The sequence below is a fragment of the Gadus morhua genome, chromosome 20, assembly GCF_902167405.1.
Source record: "Gadus morhua chromosome 20, gadMor3.0, whole genome shotgun sequence".
NCBI classification, from domain to species: Eukaryota; Metazoa; Chordata; class Actinopteri; order Gadiformes; family Gadidae; genus Gadus; species Gadus morhua.
Genome location: NC_044067.1, coordinates 13,134,974 through 13,151,042, shown reverse-complemented (window position 1 = coordinate 13,151,042; position 16,069 = coordinate 13,134,974). Strand labels below are relative to the sequence as shown.

At 42.2% G+C, this 16,069-nt stretch overlaps 2 protein-coding genes across 6 annotated transcripts in view; both read right to left on the bottom strand.

Annotated features, from left to right (window-relative positions):
* nek5 (NIMA related kinase 5) overlaps positions 1-3,130 on the bottom strand; it is a 10,054-nt gene extending 6,924 nt beyond the window's left edge. For 4 of the 5 annotated variants that reach the window (XM_030343859.1, XM_030343862.1, XM_030343861.1 and 1 more), the window contains exons 1-8: positions 3,030-3,130; positions 2,042-2,167; positions 1,726-1,822; positions 1,446-1,627; positions 1,283-1,353; positions 1,028-1,114; positions 828-882; positions 601-714 (exon numbers count right to left, since the gene is read on the bottom strand). In XM_030343859.1, the coding sequence (XP_030199719.1) occupies positions 601-714; positions 828-882; positions 1,028-1,114; positions 1,283-1,353; positions 1,446-1,627; positions 1,726-1,822; positions 2,042-2,158 (723 nt within the window). In that variant the 5' untranslated portion in view covers positions 2,159-2,167; positions 3,030-3,130. Of the gene's footprint in view, positions 1-600; positions 715-827; positions 883-1,027; positions 1,115-1,282; positions 1,354-1,445; positions 1,628-1,725; positions 1,823-2,041; positions 2,168-2,468; positions 2,528-3,029 lie in introns of all 5 variants that reach the window. The other variant, XM_030343860.1, reaches the window with a different exon arrangement.
* Positions 3,131-4,352: 1,222 nt separating this feature from the next.
* Positions 4,353-15,949, bottom strand: itm2bb (integral membrane protein 2Bb). Its single transcript, XM_030342672.1, has 7 exons — positions 15,656-15,949; positions 10,130-10,261; positions 9,105-9,176; positions 8,702-8,851; positions 8,374-8,484; positions 7,986-8,136; positions 4,353-5,208 (listed from the first exon to the last, which is right to left on the bottom strand). The coding sequence occupies exons 1-7, from the start codon at positions 15,737-15,739 to the stop codon at positions 5,120-5,122; spliced, it is 789 nt and encodes a 262-aa protein (XP_030198532.1). The 5' UTR covers positions 15,740-15,949; the 3' UTR covers positions 4,353-5,119.
* Between the last annotated feature and the right edge of the window lie 120 nt (positions 15,950-16,069).

The following is a 16,069-nucleotide window of genomic DNA, read 5'->3' as shown; positions in this document are numbered from 1 at the left end:
GGACTGAAGTAAACGTTGCTCATCTATCCAGCACAGATCTAGGTGGACACGCCCACTAGTGATGTCATATGGGGCCGATTTTCGAAACGGCTTGTAAGGCTAATCACACTCACAGGAGGGCGTAGCCAGGACATTATTACTGTGGTGGCCAGCTCGGGCCAGGGATATTTATTCATAATGTCAAAATATACACTTTAAATAAGAATAATAAGTCAAAGCTATATCAAACTAATAGTGCATATATTTCAGCTTTCTTTAGACCGTTTCCGTTCGGGATTCTTTAATTAAAAAAAAATATATATATATATAATTAGATTTTTTTTTTTTTTTTTTATCAGACTCGGGGGGGGGGGGGGGGGGGGGGGGGTTATCTCAGTTATCTCCCACCAACCAGTTGGTTACTGATTATGTTCCCCTGTTTTCCATGTTATGTAAGTATCCAGTGTACCCTGTCTGTTGGTGTGTGTTCTATGAGTGTTTCCCCGACTCGTGATGGGCTTCACTCTTTGCCCCATGCTGACAGTTGTGATGTTGAGGTTCCTTCTAAAGGTTCTGAGGGTTCTGTAGTGGAGGCTAAGGTTCTGAATGTTTGGGTCTGACCTTGAAGAGCTGGCTGAGCAGCAGGCGGAGGTCGTGGGAGTACCGACTTGAGACCGGCTCAAAGCGTCCCCTGCAGATTTTACCCACCAGCTGGCACAAATTACTGCCCTCAAACTGAGAAAACACACACGCAAACACAAGGACACAGTTAATCAACCTTTATGAGGGTCTTAACTAGGTGGGGTTAGGGGGTTAGGGGCTATGTTTTTAGAGTTCAGTGGACTTACTGGGTGTCTAAGGGTGCAGAGTTCGTAGAGGACACAGCCCAAAGACCAGACATCACTGTAGAGTAACAAACAAACAAACAAACAAACAAACAAACAAACAAACAACCAAACAAACACATTGATACAAACAAAGACAAACACACAGTGTCTCTCTGTCGCTCTCTCTGGGGTTGGTAGGTGTGATTGAGATTAGTACGTACGTCTTGTTGTTGTATGGTCTGCTCTCACATATCTCAGGGGAGAGGTAGTATGGAGTGCCAACACATGTCCGCGCCAGCTCCATGGTACTACACAATGAAACAACAAACCAATCCATGAATCCCACAGTGGGTACGTTTGCAGGGTTACAGTGGCAAAGAGGATAGTGCAAATAACAGATATTGACTGGTCCAGCCCGGCGGCCTGTTGAAAGCCTAGTACTATGGCCTTATACTATGTAGACCAGGCTGTCATACTTATTCAACATCCTGGCGATGCCGAAGTCCCCAAGTTTGGCTCGGTTCCCACCACCGGTGAGGAAGATGTTCTGGGGAGGAAGAGGAAGGGAAGAGGATAGGAAATTCAGTGCAGCTTACTAACTCTAGCCAGCGAACAGGTGGGGAGAGAACAGGAGTATACCTGGGCCTTGATGTCTCGGTGAAGAACCTTGCGGTCATGGATGTGCTTGAGTCCCAGACACACCTGAAGGAACCAGTTCACCACTTGCTCCTCTGTGAAGAGGACTCCTCTCTGAACGGTAATCCTCTTCATCAGATCTCCTCCGTCACAGAACTCCATCACTATATACAGACTGTTCCTCTCTAACACGCACATATGCACAAACACACACACACACAGAGTTTAGACCAATTTTGTTATCCCCATTATAGATCAGTATTCATCGGTTTATTTGACAGACCTTGAAATGATTTGAAGAATGCCACGATGTTTGGGTGTTTCATCTTAGAGAGTAGCATCCCTTCTTTGTTCGATGCCTCCCTTTCACTCTGCGACATCTAGCGCAAAAACACAGAATATAAAATCATTTCATTTAATTTATTAATAAATAATATGATTATTGAAGTAATATGAAGATGAGAGATTAAATATCTTGTCTTTAAACAATGCAGCGTTTGTATATATTTTTTGGAGTCATTGAAATTGGTAAATAATAACAGTATTAATATGGTGTGTACTACTACTACTAACACATCAGTGGCCAAACTGTTTTGTACCTTGCCAAGCTTAATCTCCTTGATGACACACATGATGGCTGAACTTTGATCTCTGACCAGGAAGGCTTTACCAAACGCCCCCTCTCCAATCTGCCGCACCACATCATAGCCGTTCATAACCCCCTCCTATGGAAGAGCAGGATATAGGACTATGGATTACTACAGGAATATATTGTGATATAAATTTACTCATTTAGGCTACCTATTTAAACGTATAACAAATGTATTAATTTTTTGAACTTATTTAATTGTATTTATTATTATCATTAATATATATATGTATATATATATATATATATATATATATATATATATATATATATATATATATATATATATATATATATATATATATATATAATTGTGGTGAAAATCTTGCGGGCTTGGAATGACGATGTCCCTTCCATGTCCATCGCGGGATGCATACATCCAACAAGTTAGTGAGTGATGTTCATTTCTCCATCCTCTTCATCCTTCGAGGAAATCCTTTGTAAGGTAATAATTAGGGTATTGTTTAGATTTCTAGAAAGAGTGCAATCTCGCACTGGGCATGGAAGTGACATCATCATTCCGAGCCCTCAAAAGTTTTACTTAAATAATCAACAACTATTTTGTGGCCACGGAATTTGTATTTTGTACCCACGGAATAGGTAAAACGAATACATACGACTATTAAAAGCGTAGTTACTATGTTTTATTTATTTATTAAAGGTTGCATTTTATAAAGTTGCACAGCCATTAAGCTAGGCAAATATAGCAAAGGAGGCCCAATCAACGGGGAACACTGTTCTAATTAATAGTTCCTGATTAGAACGCAGAACAACAACCAGAGGCGGTTGCCATGGTGATACATACACAGAGACCTAGCTTGAACCCAAGGTGCAAACATTAACTACTTATCTTTATGATTTTCTTTATGATATATTTAACTAAAGAAGGTTGCGGTTCAATTGCCTTGGTAGGATGGTCAAATTTGAAGTCCCCTTACCGCTTCACTTTGTGCCTTTTAAAAGCACAATTGAACGACGAACGGAACATAACAAATACCTGGTAGCTAGTAGAGAACGGTCAATGAAACTACAACTGGAACGCAAAGGTATCCTGGGAGTTGTAGTTTCCAGTAGAGAACGGTCCGTTGCACTACAGGGGGTGTAGACCGCACAAGGGGACATTATGCAGTTAAGCTATTCTGGGTCTTACGTTTCTCAATTGTCTGGAACCCCAGCAGCACGTAATATGTTTTGTATTAATATTTGTGTCCCTTCCAACGGCCATAACATTCACATGCTCTATTTTAATATTGTAGACCTGAAGAAATGTGAACCTAACAATTATCATAGATTTGTTCTACCGGGATGGCAGTAGAATTCTGGAGCTTTAAGAAACGCAGATTGTTAGTGTGGGTATGTGTGCGTTTGAGTCTAACTTTTTCCAAGAGCAGATTACTACTACTAGATCAACACCGAATTTTGGATTAAAAAAAAACGTTCAAACTTTCAGGACGCAATATTTTCACCCACCAACAGCAGTGCTACAATACTGATGTAGGCTACAAGTACTCTACCGGTCTGGGGGGGTATGGTCCCCACCATTAAAATCTTACTCCCGTACATATTAACTTGCAGGAAATAGCAAAAGAGCGAGAGAGATTGCTGTTCCAACAATGCAAATACAAATACAAAAAAGAAAACATGCAAAGTTCGCTGCTCAGCTGAGCTACAAATATTATATAAATGATGCTAGCCATGTGGTGAGAACTGCTGGATTGTGTGTACGTGAGAGCAGAGAGCTCATTCGATTTTGTGTAGCAGTGTTTCCTCCCAGAACCCTGGGCCACAAACCTCAAGGTGAAGGGGACACGCACGCGCACGCACATCATTTATCATAATGAACTTACAATTTAAAAAGAGAATATGCTCTTCCTATGAGATCAATCCTCTGAGCGTTACAAGGCAGGGTTAATCAAGCTCGGATTAGCACCACATCAGGGACGATAGGTGATGCCTCACTACAGTAGTAATAGTAGCAGCCTGCAGAGAGCTTTGTTATGGCCTTCTGCCCTGTACTACCAACGCAATACTGTAGTTCTAACCTGTACTACCAATATAATACTGCAGTTCTCTGCATAGTCTACAACTATAATCTTCCAGTCTTTTTATTTTATCCACCATCCCACTTGATTTGACATACATGTCCTGTACAACCAACAGAAACCTGCATTATCCAGCTTGTGCTACCACAATTAGTATATTGTGAGTGAAGAACCTGAGGTATGCTTTTGGAAGCGATGCTACAACAAGGACAGCAAACATAAGATTTCCCACTGGTTTTTATTTTCCTGGTGTCATAGACGATATATACACATTATTACATCACCCAGAGTTATTTAATCAACAAACGAAAAGTATAATCAGCGATTACATAACATCATAAAGACAAGTATTATAGAGAAACACATGATATGAATGCAGATAGAGACAAGTCATCGCTGCATTTAAAGTTATCAAACTATGAGTTATGGATTATGTTTTATATAAAGGATATAAAAAAGGTATTTATTTTTAGCTACAGCAGTAAATTACAAATCAAAAGAAAAGTGACCAGTCCAAACGCTTCAGTTGTACAAAACAAAATCTCATAATTTTTAACATCTGTTGAATTTCTAACTTTATTTCTGTGTGAATAAATACCCACAGTATAAAGTTTATATATATATATTCATTATCATATGAATATATCTTGATTACAATTATAAAAAAAAAAAAAACTAAAATAATTTCTATGGCTGAGTTTATTTTGGAAGTTCAGCTTAATATATATTTAATTATTTTCATTATCTAAACAAATCCCATCGATCTTAGGCTGTGGATCCCTCGACATAAGAACTGAACAGTGCACAACTCTTCCACACTTCCTGTCTCCTCCACTTAAACTTCACACTAAGAGTACCTCATGCACACCGACCACCAGACGAAGCAGAGATGAAGAAAGAAACGCGTGATTAAAATAAAATCGGAAAGCGCTTCCACTCCAGTGACATCATAGTAGTATATGAGCAGCGGAAGCGGCGCGGTGCATCTACAGCTCACAGATGCTGGTCTCCACCACTTGCTGGCTCTCAAAGTGACGGATCTTGAAGCAGTTGAGGGCCTCGCGCTTCTGCATGCCTGCAAGAACAAACCAGAGCAACAGGTTTTAGAAACTTCTCTTCCTACTCCTCCTAACTCGAGGAGCAGGTCTTCAGAACCGCCTCCTCCTTACGCCTCTCTACCAGAGGACCCGGTTTCAGAGCCTCCTCCTTCTTACTCCTCTACCAGAGGAGCAGTTTTCAGAACCACCCCTTCTTACTCTTAAAACAAGGTTACACAGCGGAGCTTAAGCTAGGGTAGGAATAAGACAAGGGGCCCTATCTTGCATCCGGTGCAATTGACTTAATCACTTGCGCATGTGTCGTCGCCAGTTTGCAACTGGCGCAGAGCGTTCTTTTCCCTTCTGCGCCACGTGTCGGTAAATTAGGGAATGATCTTACGCCCCAAGGGGCGGTTCGGCTAAAGGAGGAGCCGTGTTCTGGCGCAAACGTTCCCTGGTGCTATTTTGCAGTTTCAGAAACCACTTGCGCCACAAACCAGGAAATGCCTCGTTTAAAGTCAGTGGCGCATTGTTCAGATGCTATTTTAAGGGCGCATTCATAATGTTGCTTGTGCACCTCGCGCATACACTTTGCTTCTCTCATCTACCTAGCCACACATTCTTGGTAAATTACTTGGGGAAAGAACAGCTGATACAGCAGTAATAAGTTGTACTTTTAAATCAATGCATCTGCAAACACCGTACAGAAAACACATATTTTCTGGACACAGACATCGTGTACATGACCATAACTTTTAGGATTGATGAGTAGGGTTGAGCACCGAAACTCGGTTCCAGTAGGGAACCGGTTCCGACGTAAACGGTTGTAACGAGATCGAATAAGAACGCACATTTCGGTTCCTCATAACGGTGCCGGACGTTTTTTAACGCCCCCTGCCCCGCCCCCATGGTGTTGCGGCGTCAACTTGCGTTAGTGCTGGGCGCTATACCGGTTCTCACTGAATAACGGTGTGTATTTTCGTTAGGATATGATTTTTTTTATATAGCCTACGGCCATACCGGTGTATTTGATTACACAACGTTGGGAACGCAGCGCTGCGCGACTCAGTTTCAGACGGGACCCTTCTCAATGTTGCGGTAAACAAGCATGGTACGACTACGACTTTCTTTATAGGTCCATGACTGCGAGGCGTGGTATTTCAGGCCAAGTGGTAAAAGAGTGTGTCACGGCTTTCAAACATATAAACCATAAAGCCTATGGGCGCCTCGAGACTCGGGACGGACTTGTCAACGCGCTGTGGCATCGCTTACTTGATGTTTTGATTGAAGATCGGCAGGTTGTAGTGGGTGAACGTGAATGAGCGTGTGCGTGTGTGCGTGTGTGTGTTGCGAGCGAATGTAATTTTAAATTAACAAACAAACAAACTCAAAGCCGATGCATGCATCCAAAACTTGCTGTTCAAAAACCAAGTAAACAAATCAAAAACAGAGTCGTTATACACGTCAAATACTTTTTCTTTTCAAAACTTGGGAATTAATACAGCGCGGTACCGAGCGGTTGAAAACAATGTTGGCGTCTCCTGTGGCTTCCTTGCGCACATGAGTTATATTACTTAATATGACTTTGGCAGTAATGTTGCGCCATGATGCGTGCCTGCCTGCCTTCAGTGAGTAATTACAATTATTTGTAATTTTAAAAAGATATGTATCAGTCACAGCAGCCTCTTCGGGTATGTAGAGTAATTGAATGCCAACCGTAAATCTTGCATATCAAGTAGGCTAGCAAACACCGATGCCATTCAACTCAGTGTCCGCTGACTTTCTGCTTAATGCAAGTGTGTGCCGTTTCGTTTTTTTAAGTACCGGTTTGAGAACCGTTTTAGCACCGGAACCGTTTGAAAAGTACCGAGTAGGCACCGGTATCGGATAAAACCCAAACGATACCCAACCCTATTGATGAGTATTGATTGAGTATTTGATCGTGAGAAAACATTGTTTTACGGCGAGTGAGTGTTAAAAAGAATGAATGCGAGCGTGCGTACGTCCATCCGTTTAAAGACACGCAAACTAAACACGTAACGCATAATACGGACCATGGCAATGTATATAAACGGGGGGACACAAGCATATTAGGAGCACAAGACGATAACGATAATGCATACAATACAGATACAAAACTAGTTTATAATGTATTGCGTATAACATTAAATAGAACCACAGTTACTGCATATCATATGTTATATCATATACGTTTGCTTTGCCGAAATTTATTTGAGGAAGTTGTGGAAGAAAACCTTATTCCATGTGTGAATTAGCATTAACTGAGCCATTTGAAGTTTGAAATTCATGTGCATCTGTCTCATCGGAGACTGCAGACACGCTGTCAAAATATCAACTCGGATTCAAATGCGGTCATGTCTCTTAAAGGGGATGGGAGCTGGCACTCTCATTGGTTCATTGCACTTTACGCCCAAACCACACCGGGTAATTGGGCTACTTCAGACCAACCCTTTTTAGATATGCGCCGGGGCGCAAGAGTCATTTTTAGCGCCGGTAAACTAGCGACATCGCCATAGAACCACCCACAAAGTTACTTGCGCTTGGCGCTTCTCACTTGCGTTTCAGACCGTTAAAATAGGGCCCAAGAAATACTTTGGACATATTCATTTAAATGGTTTGTATATCACCTCATTGTTTAAACTGAAAGCTCTCCACGTGTCATGCGATGTATAGCACTCAGGTATAACAATACTAGCACTATTTTATTATTACGGTCCGTCAAGTAGTATTTTAGTACTAATCCATTATGTGTAGCAGTACCAATGTAGTATAAGTTATAAGGTTAGGGCAATACCGATGATGCGTTCCCGGCGCTGAAGCTTGAAGGTCTGCTTGCCACGACAGAGGCTGTAGATGTAGTATCCCAGCTGGTCCACATGGTGAAGCCTCTCTGTCACCACCATCTCCTCATGGAGCAGATAAGACTGGGGCAGGTATGTGCCCATCTATAATCACAGAACCACAACATCCTCATCATACCGTGAACGTAACACACCTCCTTAGGGAGCAGGTGCGAGTCGATCTCATATCTATAGCCATATCATATAGCCATCCATCACACATACTGACACATTTCAGAACATACCACAAATGTCACCAAAGGCCCGTAACCATAAAAAGTTACCGTAACAACAGGCTGAGGAGAGCCCCAATAACCATAACAACAGGGGAGGAGAGGTTACCTTGATGTTCTCCAGCAGCTCCATCAAGTCTTTCGGGGGCATGACCACAGAGGTGTTGAGGGGGATCACGTAGCACTTGTTGAGGTTCAGGTCCAGGTAGGCAGTCAGCCTCTGGAGACAACAACAAAAACCACTGAGGGATTTATATTTAGTGATAGTGTTTTATAGTAAAGGATATAGTATGTTATAGTTAAAAGGTTGTTAAATAAGAGAATATACATTATAATATATATATGTAATATTAACAAGTGAACAATGATAGTATATATTTATAATACCCGAGTGGTCAGTTGTACAATGTTATGGTAGGTAGTGTTTGTGTTCTGACCCTCTCGAAGTCGTGGACGATGTCAGCGGGATCGGTGTCCTCAAACTCTGGTACAGGGACGTTGATGAGGGCCACCTGCTCCCTCTCCAGCACCCGCACACTCTCCTGCAGCTGGCGCATCTGGTACGCGGATGGCAGGTTCACCCGGATCTATCGCACGGTACAGAGGAGTCATCCAATGACGCACTTGACAAGGAAGTCGGCTGATCAGAATGCACGATAGAGGATTGACAACCACTCAGGACGCAAAGAACTGGAAAGTAAGCCAATCAGGATGCACGGTACAAGACCATTAGCCAACCACATGACAAGGACCAAATCAGGACACAGGGTAGTCAGCCAATCACAGCCCATGGTACCGGATGGAGATCAATTCAGGACCCATGGTTGCCGTGTGACTCACATCATCATCATCTTCTGGAACCATGAAGTCTTCCTCCCGATAATTGACCCCACACACAAACACCCTGCCCTCCTGGGATGGGGAGAGAAAGACAGAGACAAAGTAAAATTATTAAATATGTATTATGTTCTCAAGCTGTGTGAAAGCGTCTGTATTCACGACTACTCATTTAAGCAGTTGTCAACTACTCCCAAAATGTAGTTGAATGGTCGATTGATTGCGGGAGATATATCATATTTATATCAGCAAATAACAATGGTAACTTCTCGTCGAAAAAGGTCTCTAATACAACGAGTAAAGGTGGGTTAGCTTGAGGGGAGGACTTGCGCCTGACCACATGTATTATGTTATAGGTGATTTTGGGTGTTTTAGAAATGCCTTACTCAAGAACCTCGTGCTCGACCACATCTCAAGTTAATGCACCTTTAAGGGTAAACTGATGTAGGCAGGAACCACATAGGTACTGTATATGTGAAAAAGAAGAGTCCTCGATTCGCTCTACGCGGCTGTTTAAAAATTAGCCGCAATCTCACTGGACTAAACCCCCAGCAAGTTTGTGTGAGTGGGAGATACCGTTACTGTACTGCTGAGTTCATGAAAACTCAAAACTTAATGCACCACGTTAAATAGAGTTGACTAGTGGTTTTTATGCTCTATTAGCCTACTTGGGCTGGGAACTTTGATCGAGATTTTTGTGTCAAACCATCACAAAATTAACATAATTCGTTGTTTTTTTTATAGAAAGGGCAGAACAGCTGGATACATATCTGTTTATCATTTTAGATTGGAACATTTTATTTTTGACCATTTTGTGTATTTTTTAAGGCGAAATTTCAAAGTACAGTTACAAAAAAATAAAATAAATCGGAGACATGCTAAATGAATACATGTTTTCAAACTCAAAAAAAACGTTTGAATAATCGTGATTTCAATATTGACTAAAATAATCGTGATTATGATTGTTCCCAAAATCGAGCAGCCCTATAGTAGACTACTCAGTGTGTGTGTGCGTTTGGCTTTCTCACCTCCATGATGTAGTATCGGTAAAGGTAAGCTCCGCCTACCACCAGGCCAGAGAGCATGAGGGCGAGGCCCAGACACATGCACCAGCCCCATGCCCGCGATGGCCCGCGCACTGCCACCCCCGCCTCCGGGTCCTACACACATAGAACACAGGAAGTTAGTAAAAGCACTCTGGGTAGTTTACCAGGCTTTCCCAGAGTTCTTAGCAGCGGCACATGTGACACTGTTCCCCTAGGCAGCAGGTAGGGTAGGGTAGGGGCGGTGAAACATTCCTCATCAGGGAGTGGGGCATGGGAGATCTGCTGCTTCTCAGCTCAACCCAGGCAGCACTCAGATAAACAAACACACACTTCAAAACAGATGTGTGTGTTTACGGTCATTGCTGTGTCAACAAAAAGACAAGGTACAAAAAGTGAAACAACAAAAAACCAACAAAACAAGGAAAGTAGAACCTAAAATCGATGTGTGGAAGGAGAGAGCAGCAAACACAGGCTTGAGGTAACACTAACTCAACACAACACATGGATGTTGTCAATGCATTTTTAGATGGCAGGGCTTGCAGATAAACAACTATTCATACCAATAATAATATGAATGTGTGGTGGTGGCGTGTACTTTGTGCTTGTGAGGACTTTGTGCAAATTCACGTCCCCTGTTGAAACGTTGTTCCTAAATTCGCTGCCTCTCTCGATAACATGCGATAGGGAAGTTTCTCAACAAGCTCAAACACATCCCATAATACTCGCACACAGGCAACAGACCGCTCAGTGTTGGGGCATGAACAGAGCTTCTCCTTTTTCACAAAACATGAGCTGGAAACTTACTTCACCTCGTCTGCTCACTTCCTAGTTATAATAGAATCCAAAACCTCCAGTAGCACAATAAGTCATCTATCAGTGTTTAAACTATGGGTCAGGACCCAAAATGGATCAGGATATGGTTTAGAGATGGGATGATGACGAAGCACAGAACACTAAGGCCCAGCGGAATTTGCGATTGGTTCACTTCCTCAAGAATTAGAGTACTGTGCGATAAGATCCCACGACTAAGATTTAGAGGAAATGGTTTACAAACCCATGGCCTACATAATAACCCAATTATACAAACACATCTTATATCATAAAATTAACAATGTTATACTGACACACAGACACACACTTGTGTGTGTGTGTATCTGCCAATAATCCATTCCTCTCACAACTGCTTTATTATTGTTGGCAGTGTACCCTCTAATGTCCCGTTTTCCCTGGAAATCCCCTCCCAACCCTCTGAGGAAACAGGATGGGCTCTTTATGCCAGATAGCAACACCCTGGAGTGGATCTCCGAAGCAGAATAGTCTGATGGTGAGGGGGTCAAACTCTTTCTGAAAGGTTCTGCATTTGATTGGCTATGTCCACAGAGTCTACCTGTAGACAACATCCTTGAGCAAGCTGCCCTATCCCCTACCTGTTCCTTCTGACAATGTCTGCTAAATGACTTAATAGTTGTTATCTAGTCTGAAGAGGTCTGCCACAACAAATCTACCGCTCTCTCCCAGTGAACTTGACAATAGTATTGAATGTTTATTCACTGTGTCTTTCTTTGTGTGTTGGTGGAAATAAAACAACCCTTTAACAGACAACACCAGACAGGCCAACCGCACAGCCAGAACACACTTAAGACCTTTAACCTCAAACCTTAAAAACAGGTCTTATAACACCACTTCCCCTAAGCGTATAATGCTTAATCTCATCAGTATATTAAGATATCAGTTATCTCAGTAGATGAGCTGTGGCCCTAAAAAAGTGATTGTGTTCTAGGCTTGGGCAGTATCACGGTATAAAGGCATGTGTTCCCTACAGACCCTCATGGACTGACCCGTACAGAACCTCCCCTTGGAGGAGGAGGAGGTCTGGTTTCTCTAACCATGGAAACCAATGCAGATCACCAATCACAATGAATCTTGGGTTTCAGATGCCTGCAAGTTTCAAAGTGAAACACGATCTCCAGTTAAGAACTGATAAGTGCTGACGATGGTGTGTTTCCGTCTGGGGTGGAATAACACCAACAACCCAGAGCTAGGTCCACACAGACACCTCAACTTCCAACGTCGCTCGTTGGAATAAATGAACCCAGTTAATAATATAGCTCATATCTGCAAAGTATCTAACTACATTACATACTATAAATGTACCGTTATTCATTAATACAATTTCAAACATTGCACTGGGATAATGTTAAGGACATCAAAATCTGTTTATTTACTATTATCTCTCCAGCAGACACAATGCAGCGGGCTAGGATAAGGAAGTTAGCAACTGAAAAGGTAGTTAGCATCATCAGAGAGTCGACGTTTGTACAGGTGCCAGCCTGTCCTGGGAAGCACTAGGGGTCTCATTTATAGAACTGTGCGCGGGATCGCTACTAAAAGTGTACGTACGCCCAAAAGGCAAGTTTTGCGTGCGCCAAAAAATATTCCGATTTATAAAACCCTGCATACGCACACCGTACGCAATCTTTTCTTTATAAATCACAGACTGCCTACAAGTGTGCGCAGCTGAATCAGCTTCACGTTCCGCCCCGTACACGCCCCTTTTTAAACATAAATGGTCAACGCAAATGACCTCATGAATTCAAACTCCATATAAACAGACTCAGATGCAAGTATTATGTCTTGTCGGAAACAATGGCAGAAGTACTGAGAAAAGCAAAAAAGCGAAATTTCACGGAGGTTGAAGTGGAGACACTTGTGGGTGAGATGGAGGCCCGAAAAGTAGTTTTGTTCGGCGGTCACGGGATTGGGATCGCCAACAACAAAAAGCAGAGTGAGTGGCAACATGTTGCTGCAGCAGTGAACTCTGTCAGTAGCACGGAGCGCACAGTCCCAGAATTAAAAAAGTACTGGTCTGACATAAAGTTACATATTTTTATGTAGCCTACCAATAAATCGTTATGGTCCCTAAAGACCCTCTTGCTCCGAATCCAGCCATTTGCATGGTCCGCTAGAAGTGCCATATGGTGCAGCATTACCACGGCGCTCACCTCTGTATTTATAGGGTTACGGTAATAAGGCTGACCGAGAACACCTTGGATAATCAGTTTGTAAACACCCACGTAAAATGTTCTTCAACATACCCTTTTTAATACCTGATTTGTCATGAAAAGCATCAAGAGTAACGGACAACGATTGTGATGAAGAGTGTGGCTTGGTTTTCCACACTGGATTTAATTGACATTTGATTATGTGTTTACAGTCACATAAAAATATTATGTTGACACATGTTGGACAGATGCTTTATTCCATGCAGTCGCGCCGTCAGTAGACAGTATGGAGTGACGGGATTAAGTATAGAGATTTTTTTTTATTCCTATTCTAAGGAGATGTTTCTGGAGTTATAACTGAGAAATAACGCAGTTGACTTTAATTATTCTGATTACATAGATTTAACGCTTGATACTGGTTTAAATTAAATTTATGAAGGGCGATGATAAAACATAATCGTTCTTCTCACTCTACAATTCTTCGGTCTGACTTCAGTTCACCACCACACCATCTGTGTCGCCAATTCTCCTTTTCCTCCAAACTATGCGTACGCATGGGTCAGAGTTTGCTTAGGGCTGCGCACATGTTCCCGTCAAGTTGTTTTTTTATAGATCACAACCTTGGCGTTGAAAGTCACATACGCCAATTTCAGCCCCGTTTTGTGCGTACGCAACGGTTATAAATGAGACCCCAGGTCTGTCTGTAGGGTAGCATGGGGTGACAGTAGGGTGAACAGGGGTTGTTTTTTCCTTCCTGTCCAGCCTGACAAGCTAATCCCTTGCCCTGCTATGGGGCTAGCAAGCCATGCTAATCCCATGCCCTGCAATGGGGCTAGCAAGCCATGCTAATCACATGCCCTGTTATGGGGATAGCAAACCGTACAAATCCCACACCCTGCTATGGGGCTAGCAAGCCGTGCTAATCACATGCCCTGCTATGGCTGCTAACAGCGGGCCCCCAGACTAGCAGAGTCTGGGGGCTTAGAAAATAATCCTTTCCAACCTCTCCAATGTCTCAGGCCCCAATAACAACACACAGCAGAACCCATCTGACAGCATGCAGTTCAATTGGTTGCGTTCAGTCTAGCGGTCAGGATATTTGTGTTAAGATCAAAAGTGATGTAATAAATAAATAAACTGGTGGGTTTTGTGGGCTGATAAAGCTGGTCTTTTAGACCCAGTTTTTATTCTGGTGAGGCATCATTCATCATCAATGTCAGAGGGTGAGAAGATAGGGACATCAAGCTGACTTCACACAGCATTGATCCAGTGGGATTTGAACACTAAACGTCCATCACCGAGCCACAAGTTCTGTTTGGTGATTATGGGAGTCATCTACAACACTGTTGATAGTTTGAAAGTAATTTTGTAACTAGGGAGATAAGAGTCCCAAAACAGTTCAGACCAGTGCTCTGCATACCACATATGTAGAGAAGAGTCGTTTTGTTGTCCCTGCTCTGGGTCAACAATTCACCAGGCCAGCTATTTAATATTATAGCATTTGACTTTTTCAATACATCGTCGTGGAGAAGGAAGGAAATAGTGGGCAACTTGCTCAAGAAAGCCATAAGGTTAAAGTGCAGACATTGGTGTTCGAACCCAAAACATTTGGGCCAGGACTAGACTATCCTGCCCCTCTGGATGTGGAGACATGTTTAACTGTGTTCTTTGAGATACATCATGTGCACACCAGTTAACCCGAGAGGTAAAAAAAAATGAAACTGCATCTGGTTTTACAATTTATTAGAGTAAAAACTGAAACAAGAAGTTGTGGATTGGCATACCATTGCTTTTAAACGATAAACTAAATAAACGATGATAAATAACCGGAACAGATCACTTATTTTTACAGTTAAATTATTTTATCTTCTAATTATTATTATCTCCTAGCTTGTTGCTACATCCCAGTAAATATTGGCCGTTAGCCAACCTTGACAGGAAAATATATAATGCAGGAACAATGCAAAACAGACGGAAGAGAGAAACTGACCTCGTTACCCGTCTAATGGCGTGACAGACTGTCTCACAAACAAACACCCACAGTTAATCAATATAATTGTTATACAGCTAACGTTGTAGCGTTATCTGCCCAGAAATGTTAACTGCAAGACCTACTGAGGTTAGACGATGAATTATATAACAGAAACCTGGGTGTCCTCGAAAAAGGACGTGTTAGTTTCTACTAGTCCATTCCTGTATAGTAAATTAACAGAAGCTTGTACAAAGAATGACTTACAATGAATTCAGCTAACAGTTAGCTTTCATTTGGGAGCAGGCAGGGTTAAATAATAGATTTTCCGTGTATGCGTCGATAATCGTCTGCCAACCAACAGATGTTCAATAAAAGTTAGAGGGGATAGCTAGAGTGAGTTTGCAATACTACCGTGTGGACTTTTGATTAACTGCACTACAACTAAAAACATCAGGAAAAAACCAATACCGAGTTCGAATGTTTGCTTTCGGTCTTTGTTGACTTAATCGTTTGGCTTCCACCATTTTCACTTACTTTTTCGTCTTCTGGGATCAGCGTCTCGACGTCCTTTTTCGCTTCCTTCTGCCCCAGGGCGGAGTTGAAAGACACCTTAACCATCGTGCTAATGGATTATTTGTCGATTAAAAAATAATAACAAAAAAGTTAGCAAGTATGCTCCGGGATTGTAGCTTTGTGCACCTCCTCCTCTCTGAGCTCTGTGTATGTGCGCACTGAACCACCAGAGGACTACACTAGGTTGCCTCACCAACACAATATCCCCCTATTATGGAGGAGACTTCCGGGTTACAGTCCATCGCAGGGCGAAACATTTGCCCCTAAATATATAATATATAAAAAAATGTATACCGCTTTACGTATTAACACGATTCTCAATAGGGTAAATGCAGTATTATTGCAAGGAATGTATGGTAAACGCGTGTGTTTGAT

Coding starts and splice junctions, on each gene's coding strand:
- itm2bb (XM_030342672.1), bottom strand. CDS start 15,739: ATGGTTAAGGTGTCTTTCAACTCCGCCCTGGGGCAGAAGGAAGCGAAA. Junction 10,262..15,655: donor TGATCCCAGAAGACGAAAAA/GTAAGTGAAAAT, acceptor CTATGTGTGTAG/GACCCGGAGGCGGGGGTGGC. Junction 5,209..7,985: donor GCGCCGGGAACGCATCATCG/GTATTGCCCTAA, acceptor TTGTTCTTGCAG/GCATGCAGAAGCGCGAGGCC.